This window comes from Ceratina calcarata, unplaced genomic scaffold, assembly GCF_001652005.2.
Source record: "Ceratina calcarata isolate Rehan_Ccalc_2016 unplaced genomic scaffold, ASM165200v1 scaffold59, whole genome shotgun sequence".
NCBI lineage: Eukaryota > Metazoa > Arthropoda > Insecta > Hymenoptera > Apidae > Ceratina > Ceratina calcarata.
Window position 1 is genome coordinate 44,108 of NW_017177130.1, and position 9,911 is coordinate 54,018.

The 9,911-nt window shown below is 39.6% G+C and overlaps 1 protein-coding gene across 1 annotated transcript; it reads right to left on the minus strand.

The window, feature by feature from the left end:
- Positions 1-6,910: 6,910 nt before the first annotated feature.
- On the minus strand, positions 6,911-9,398 carry LOC108629857 (uncharacterized; the record flags this gene model as incomplete). Its single annotated transcript, XM_018032767.2, has 1 exon — positions 6,911-9,398. A coding segment is annotated over exon 1 (283 nt), but the record flags the coding sequence as incomplete, so codon positions are not given.
- Between the last annotated feature and the right edge of the window lie 513 nt (positions 9,399-9,911).

Genomic DNA, 9,911 nt, shown 5'->3' on the forward strand with positions numbered 1-9,911 from the left:
TTGTAATCCCGAATTCTGTCATCCTTGAAAATAGGACTCCCGACTCCGCCATTAACAATGGTGCCAAGTCTCTCAGCATGGATAGTATTAGAGTCGGCTGTGTTAGAAAGCATTAAAGATAAACAGAGAACGTGCCATATTTTTTGTGTATGCGTGCGAAGTGGATCCGGGATCCAATGAGTATTCCGTACGTATATAATTTATGCATTGATTTCATGCACACCGTTCAATCAGATCACTCCAGCGTGCTTGTAAATCGTCACATTAATGATGATCGATTGATATCGTTAGTCACAAGCCGGTACCATGTCCCATGTACTACCATAGTGTTCCGAAAATCTTTTCTAACTCGTTTTGAAAGTTTGATGACGTTCGGAATGCGTGTTCCTTCAGGCTCGATCGAGATCGCAACATCGCAAGCAGCGCACCGCCTATGATACATTTTATATGCTTAAATGCAACGTGGAGAGAACGTCTAAATAGAAGAGAAACTTATACAGCGGAAACTTAGCCGTGTGTAGTTTGCCAGGTTTGAGATACACGCATGAGTACCGATTTTACACTCGTCGTGAATTTCGTTTTATTAAACGCGTTATGTGTACCGAGGAAAGAAAGAAAGAGTGAAAGGAAGAAATGTGCAATGGAAACTCGACGATGTTGCTGGATGTTACACCCGTGTTACACGCGCGCGCACACGCGACTGCATACTGGCTCGCGCGCGCGCGCGCGCACACTGGTAGCATCGCTGCTTCACTGATGATATACCCTACCGAGAGTTCATTGCTCTTGAGGTGCAACGGAGAACGACGAAGATCCGTACGAGAAGGTTAAACGGAGAAAGGGCAACGCGTAGCGAGAGGCGATGTGCGTTGGCACGATAGAGAGCCACAAGAAGAGAGACGTGGAGCACACAAAAGGCGAATGAGATCGAGCAAGAAAGAGATATGCAGTAAAGAGCAAAATTGAACGCATACAATTTAAAATTAAAGAGAACTAATAAAATAATAACTTTTCTTAATTTGGGCAAAATGATTTAATTGTTTTTTTTTAAGTTAGGAGGATTAGATAATTAATGTAAATTACAGTTGATAGAAATCCTGAAGAAATTAGTGAAGGCCACTCTTCTTAACAATATTCAAGATTTTTATTTAACTGTAATTCATAACAGCGATCAAGTACAACTTTCTGTATACAATTCATGTGTACGAATGTTTAAGGATTACAGTGTATGAGATACATAGATAAAAATTTATTATACTTTACTGAGGACCAATTATACATCTATGTTTCTGTTCTACTGCTCGTTGCTATTTGCATGAAAATGGGTTATTGTAACCCATGAATTGTATAAATAAATAAATAAATAAACAAATATAAATAGAGTGGCTCCAGAACGTATTCCGATATATTTTAAAACTGTTTTAACAAGCAAACGTTTTCGAAGCAAACGATATAATTTTCTGTGGGAGAGTGCGAATTTTATATGCAAAATAAAACATCTACAATGTCGATTTAAAAAATGAAGTTTATATAGATTGAGATTTCTATTACCTCAAAAATAACAATATAGAATATACTTTTGATGTTTCACATGTTCATTTCCTATACGTTTAATTTTTGTCCTGGCTATAAATTAAAATAGCAAATCAGTTAAAAATTGGATAATAGTAAAAATTTAAAAAATACAAAGTTAAAATAAGAAAAAAATAATAGTTAAAATTTAATAATTATTTTGTCATATTATCTTCAAACGCTATATATATGTATATCAAAATCAGAGAATACAGTACATATATGTATTTAGATCACGTGTAACTTTTTGCGGTGACTGTATAGCCAGAACACTTAATCAGTAGCTCAGTCATGGGACACTGGATAATAATTATTTGGCATAATATAAATTCGATCCTATATCCGATTCCTTACCATTTTCAGCTGTTTCTCATATTTCGTCGACAGCCTTGTCGCCTATTCACACTCCAGCATAATGATTATAAAAAAAGTCAGGCTATTTCCAAGGTAGGATAAAATATAATAGATTTTCCCGGAGTATTACATAATCATGGATGTACAAGAAGAAATTAAAATCAGCATTAACATAATAAGTATATAACAGACGCTATTATGTTATATTATTATAAGACTAATACCTAAATGTTACAAAAATCGAAAAATGTTGAACATAGTCCCTCGTCCTGCGCGGCATACAGACTTCAGCTTGTACCGGACACGTACCGGGTGCAATGTACCTGGATGAGTCACACGGTAACAGTGCACACATTCGCGTGTACGCACATGCGTCTCCACGCGCGAATTCCTCGTCCTCCTTCCTCTTGCCGTACAAACGCGGCAGAAAGAATCGAAGGAACACGGTAAACCCGCGGACAGAGCGAGATGGGACTTGAAAATCCAATCATTTTGACCGGTTTTGCATCGCACCGACGAGGATAATGGAATACCGCGTCACTTTTTTCCCCGATCAAGAATACTTCTAGCGTTAATACCCGCGCACTCTTCACCGCCGTGTCCGCGCTCTGGTAGGCAGGTACGCGTGGAATCGTGGTACGTACGTCTAACTCATTGGATTCTGGCATAACATACGTGTACACTATACAGCCTTTACGCGATCGTATATTACTGGTTGCAACTGTGTTCAAAATCGCTAACCGTTCATTTAAAAGCTCAGAGTGACAAACAGTCAACTCGATTTTTACGTGGCTGCCTATTTGAATTTTCTAATCGTTCGATGACTGTTGCATGCCAAATAACTAAATTTATTCTTTTACAGTCACGTCGAAATCGAGCTGACTGTCGTTCTGAACTCTTCAATTTTTAATAGTGATCACAAACTCATGATTTGATTCGTAATTATACTCAATCATGCTGAATTTTGTATGAAATTTACTACTAGTAATAGTAATCGTTTGTTCCATGCCTTAGGGCTCTTAAAGGTGTGTCACAATTGGTGATAAAATACAATTATACACGAGAGGCCGTACACATGGCTACAGGTAGGTATAGACAAGTATAATAGGAAACTCAGGTTGAGTTATAATGTTATAACATCTGAGTTACAATTGCAATTTGAGTTGCAATTTACTATAAAAGTTCCAGTTCGTATAAAAATTCGTGATCTAATAATAAGATCTCTGATATATTCAAATTGATTTTATGAAATAGGGAAGTCCATTCAAAGTCGAAAGACAAGGGTCAATAAATAATTAAATTAATTAATATTATATCCACATTGATTACGTAAACTTGTCTATCATAGTACTCTAAAAAATTCGTTCACCGCGACCTTGATTCTTCCATGTCCCGTACCGTAATAATCAATTCGAAACGTCGCGCACCGGCGACGATTTGACGAAAGGATAGTCGCCGCTCGGGCCGTCGATGACCATTCGCAGTCATTGGCGTTCCTGCTCGTGTCACGTAAATCGTCTTCCTGGAACGAAGGCCACGAGAAAGTTCGTGCCGCTGGTTCAGTGCCACGGTCACGCTACGTGCGTGGCATCGACACCGACGAAAGTAAACTAAATCCAAAGGATTACGCAATCCCGTTTTAAAAGTCTCTCGGTGTGCTTCTCTGACCGCCTTCCTTTCTCATTCCTTTCGCTATTATCACCGTTTGGTTCGAGTCATTTATTATATAACACAGAGTAGAGCTCACTGTTAATCTTGATTCATGCATGAGATTGTTTACTCAGATGGTTTCACTAAATAAAAAGCATGTGTTACGAAGAAACCAGAAGAACGAATTGTCCAACATAAGTAAAATCTTGAAACTTTGAAATGTTGTTTTACTGAGAAGACTATCGTTTTAATACATGCTAGATCATTTGAAATATTTGCTTTCGTAATGACTAGCTGCTCGAAAAATTCTCCGAACCTAGTCATCAGATGTGAATAATTACCGTCTACTTCCGAGTATATGTAAGTGCGACGTAGTTCTGCGTTGAGCTACCGTGCTTTATTAATATTCATACGATCAGATATATGCTTCTCCCCTTCCTATGGTGTTTACCATTTCGATATGATTCTTTGCTATACGTCCACGGCTGCCATCCATTTCTCTCAGAGTAAAATACGGCTGGGATCTAGTTTCATAACAATTCTTTAATTTCTTCTTTGAACTTCAATAAGCACTTTTAATCTATATGACTTCAAATTCAAAGTATGTTACTTTTCTTGAAAACTCTTAGCCAAGGAAATCATCGTACAAATCGTTTTGAAATTCTTATTAAATTAAACAATTGCTCTTCTTTAAATTTCAGTAGACACTTATTATGCTAAATCTATTTGTCTTCGATAAAAAAAATTGAAATATGTCACTTTCCTTGAAATATGTCACTTGCCACTTCTTAGCCAAGAAAATAGTCAACAAGATACGAGATCATTAAGCGAATTCTCGATGTTCAACGAAAGTTCATCATTGTCGAAGTAGCGTTACAAACTTCTTCGCGAAGTTCTTGAAAAAGCGTTGAGCGGTCAAGCGAAAAAATTACGCGAACGGAGGCACAAACCACGCTTCCACGGGAATTCCCTGGGATCCAGGGATGACGGATCAGAAAATATTCACAAGCCTGTCTGTCCTTCGGGCAAGAAAGTTGTCGACGAGACGCGACGCGGCAGCTCGGAGGAAAACAAAATTTCTCAGGATGATTCAAGTTATCGAGCTGTCGCGCGTATCAACACGCGTTCCCAAAAGGGGGGAGCCTATCATCCTGGATAGAATCGGACGCGACGGACCTTGACCGGCTCGGAGATTGAAATTCAAAGTTGGATTTTTGGGAATCGTCGAGCCGGATCAATGCCGCGGAGCTTTTAGACGAATGTATAATTTAAATGACCCCCAGCGTGGTCCTCGACGTCTATCGACGCTTCGTCGATGGGAAAGCAGTTCTCTAACAACGATTTAGAATGTTAGGAAAAGATATAATATATGTATATAATATTGGTTTGGTCAGAAAGTTTTTGCGATTTACAATATGTTCAAACAGAGCACCAAAAATCGCACGAACTCTTTGGTCAATCCAATATATATATATATATATTTTAAATAACTTATCATGGAAATAGAAATAGAATTAAGAGTAAGTAGATGTAGGAAGCAATGAGTAACTTTAAACTTAGTAATGAATGCGATGAAAGGTTAAAGGTACGTAAGTATGCGAGCACTAGCTAAAAAAGTATACAATATTAACATAATGTCAAAAAGGTGTGATTATGTGGGTGTACTCTAGAGACCCAAAAATTGTAAGGAAAGAAATGTTTTACAATAAAATATGTACTTCTCTCTCTCTCTTTCTCTGACAGCTTTTAAAAAATCGTCTATGTATTCCAGACACCATGAAAAATAAAGCTAACTATAATTTAAAATGCGGGAAAATAATTATTGATAACAATTTTTAACACTTCGAAACGAAAATCTGTTTCGGCATAGTAGATATGAAACAGTAACATGTATTTAATTTTGTTTTTTTCTATTTCGTTTAACATTACTGAACACGATTTCCATATTTTCCAAGGAAGAATGTTTCATGGCAAGAGGCAATCTGTATTACACAAACCGAAAAAAAATGTAAGCCTTGTATATCTCTCGACCGTACACTGTTCGCTCAGCAGTAAAATGTCAGCCCTCCGTTCTCTTTGCAAATAAAGAGAGATAGAAAGTCGGGGGTTGGGCATCGGACTGGATTCACGAGGAGGTTCGTAAGAAACCAGTTTTCGATCCGATATTTCCTGCAGACAATAGGTACGGGTCGAAGAAAACTCAATTGAAAGAGAAATCGGTAGGCCGATGGTGCTGGTAGCCGAGCACAGCCCCGCGGATTTGTATTGTATCTCGATAGCATTGTGCCCGCCGCGAGACGAATTGAGAATATTGCGAAATGCTCGACGACCTTTTCAATTTGTATCGTGACCTTTACGTAGAGTCTAAAAGAGGGAACGATAGAATCGACGGATAAACACGCTGTGAATCAGAATTGCAAAGTAACAAACGATATCATTAGAAATCGAGAGTTTTACTCTTACAGAGCAATAAAGCCTCCTATTTTAGGAAAGCTTCGAAACATTTTTATACTGAAGTTACTTTCCGAGTAAACATTCAGCAGACTTAAATATTCAGTTATGTAATTATAATTCATTTAGCGAGACGGGGCACCAAAAGAATCAAAAGAGTAATGTGTGATCGAGAAAACAATCGCTCTTGTTGCCTAATACGAACGAGTAACGTTCCACAGTAGTTAATATCAGAGGCCATAATTAATAGTTATTAAACTATCATTTAACTTCGTAATATTTTTACATATTAAATTTCTTCTTTTATTTAAGAAAACCGACTTTGGGACTTAGAAGAAACATTGAGCCTCTACTCATAAATCTTACATGGCAATTTAAAAACTTTCGAAATATCTCTGACATTCAGTCATGCCAAAGATTAGGAAATAGGTTAAAATCTTTTTTAACGAATGAATTTCTAAACTTAAATGTCCTTATTTTTGCAAGTTATTCTGTACGTAGATACGATCAAAATAAATAACTGGAAAGTAAGGTTTCTGAAAACAATATCCGGGTTAAATTTTGTGTTGATTCCGAGATATAAAAATATGGAATGAAATCACATGAACTCGTATTTTCCACTATTTTTGCCTGAGTATCGATAAAACCGAACAAAAAAACATCAAAATTGTATCAACGAATGTTATAAAAACCACGTGGCTAGCCCCGTAACTTCTACATATTGCATTAAAATCTAAATTAAATATGATATTCCAAGATTGTTATCGTACACGTAAAACATTAAATTGCAGCGACGATCGTTAAAAAGTTAATAGTAAAATCGTCCGAAAAATGAAATCCCGCACAGAAAAACAAAAAAAAAAATAAAAAAAATAAAACAAACCTTGCTTAATGACGATGCCAGGCGGTACTTGAACGATCGGCAGCGCGGTGCTCGAAGGATTTACGGGGATGGTGGCCGGGGTTCCTGGCGGAGGTGACGCGCTGGCGCTACCAACGGAACCGGGGTCACTGAAACCTTGGGTACTATTTTCCTCCGGGCCGTCGAAGAAGCTCAAATTGAATTCACTACCGGCGTCGAACGACACTTCCGGCGTAAGAGTGTCCGGCGCTGGGGCGCTACCCAGACCCGCGCTCAGCGACTGATCGATTTTGAAAACGTCCATTGTACGAAGAAAAAATAGTGCGATGACGATCTCGGCGAACGCGCACCTCGGTATCAACTGCGGTCACCATTCGCGTATTAGCCTCGCTACGTGATTCGATTCGCGTCCGGTACCGAGTTCATCACTGTTCAATATGCCAGTCTTCACCGACCGCGGTGTATCCTTCCGATTTTCTGTGGATTTTACTGCTGCAATCAGTCTTTTGCACCGCTGGAAACTGTAAATCCTAGGAGGCGAACTCGATCACTTTTATTCGATTTATATCAATGATTATGAGTATTAATTTTCTTGAGAGCAACCAGTCAGTCGTTTTACTCCACTGTTAGAAACTATGAATCCTAATGGGTGAACTTGATCACTTTTATTCGATTATACGTCAATTCTTGAGTATGAATTTTCTTGAAAAAAACGCGATACGAAACAACACTTTTATTCTTCTATTATGTTACTCCGTATCCAATTTAATCGCAACCAAAAATTCAGTAGCGAGGCCGGGGAACCTTAGACGCCGGAACACGAAACCGTAACACAGTAACGAAACAGTCTCGCGTGGACTCATGAATTGCGACTCACCTTCGCACCGGACGTTCACTAATTTATTACCGGTAAGACGGGCTCCTCGCGATGCGACACACATTCACGCCCTTTATCAGCCGCCCGACGACGCGAACAAGAAATTCTTCCGTCACTAGGAGTTCTTCCTTAAAACGAATGTTGAAACTGTTTCGGCGAACGTATCGCGATCGTAAATTTAATCTCTTCTAGCCGCAATCGTTCATAACGTCTCATTATATCGCCTCGATATTTGTCTTCGTCCTGTATTTTTGTTTTATTTCCTTTATATCGACGCAATGTTACAGTGAAATTCAAAACATGATCCTATTCGATCGGCGATCTTTAACCGCCAGTGCACCTAAGGACGCAACACTGGTCGCACGCATCATCGATGTTCAGAAAATTGAATGAACTCGAGGAGTTCCTCAATCACAGTTCTTTTTCGCCTGTTAATCAAATCGCCTCATAATCTGTTCCACTTCATCCGCAGGACATTTTGAGTTATCTCCTTCTTCTGTTTAATAAACGAGAGTAGCTTTTCACCTGGAGCATTTCTGCTTTACATATTGTTTCCTCTTCGTTTGAACCGATTCACCAGAGGTCGAACGACGGAAAGTACGAAGACGATAATACCTTCCGAACGGAGTCGCCGAGTTCTGCGATGCCACGTTTTGGAGAAAGCATTCCTTGCGATACGAAGCGGTGGAACCGAGGTCACTGGCCGTCACTCCACGGCGGATTCTCAATGAAACTGTCCGCGGGCGACTGATGAACAATTTCGGCACGTCCACGGCCCGGTCAGAACGCGTTTTATCAATCGATCTCTCGGCTCCGAAACGTCTTCGAAGACATCAGGCATCGCGCTCCCGTTCGCTCGTACATACGCGCGATTCTCGTTATCCTCCAGACGCTGGCCGGGGGCAACGCTTTTCGGTAGCCTTGAGCCGACTATTATTCAATCTGATACGATTACACGCGGATTCTTTATTACGCTTCTCGTGACACGTTTCTATTTTCTATCGATCCTTATTGTACTCGGTGACGTTCCGATTCGAGGATCCGGTCGGACAGAAATGTTTAACAAGCCGATAGACGCGTATTTTCGTCGGTTTTTATTTTTATCGGGTCGATCGAACAACTGGCTATTCTTTACTGTTTCACGTGACGAATAGTCGGTCGGCGAGATTAGAAATTAAAAAAGAAATTTCACAAACGAAGAACGAAACGAACGGTGAAAAGTTGAAGAGCTACTTATATTCATTGAAAGACGGTTTACTAGAATTTCTATAAACGATCCTCGTGGTAGCGAAGAACTGGGAAGCACGAAACAACACCGCGATCACCCGGACGAAAACACGAAACAAAGGGAAAAGAGGAAATCCGCACTGCACTGGCACCGTGTCACAACTTTCAGAAAAAAAGGGAGAACCTTTTTCGTTAGCTTATCTTGCCCGCGGGATGCGAAAATCCGTGGGATCGCGATCTTCGGAGTGGTTCAGCATTGTCTGAGAAGACGCACGATACCGTCTCCGTGCTGGGGCATGTTCTCATCGGCATCGTTATTTTTCCTTCTGCTTTTCCTCCGGGCTCATTCTAGTTTCCGCTCGAGAATGAAGAAAAAAAAGAACGCGATGCGAGAGTTCAACCCATTATTTTTTTATTCAGGGTTACAAGATAAGTCGCTGTCTCTTTCTCTCTCTCTCTCCCTGCCTCCTCGTTTCCTTCCTTCTTCTGGTTCTTCGTTTTACTCTCGTCTCTCCTGTTTACTTTTCCCTATCTGTTTCTCTGTTCGGACGTTTCTCCCCGTCTTTCTTGCACTACGGGGAAAACTTTTTTCGCGTGACACAAGCGCGGCCTTTCCCACTGATTTTCAATGGGTCTGCGGTCTCCTGATCTTTCGCGTGACCCATCGCTGTAAAAATAAAATCAAAACGAAACGAAAATCAGAAATTAAAGGTAAATGAAACGTCCGTCAACACTTCGAATCCAAGGGAACAAAATTTTTAAGTATTTCTCGGCTGTCGTGTTATGCTTCACATAATAAAATAAGGATTTTAGGAAAGAGAGAAGAGAATTCCTTTATTAGTTTCTTAGTTATTAACACTACCATGTACCAAATGACCGGCTTTCAATTCTTCTATAAGAAATAAAAAGAAAACTATG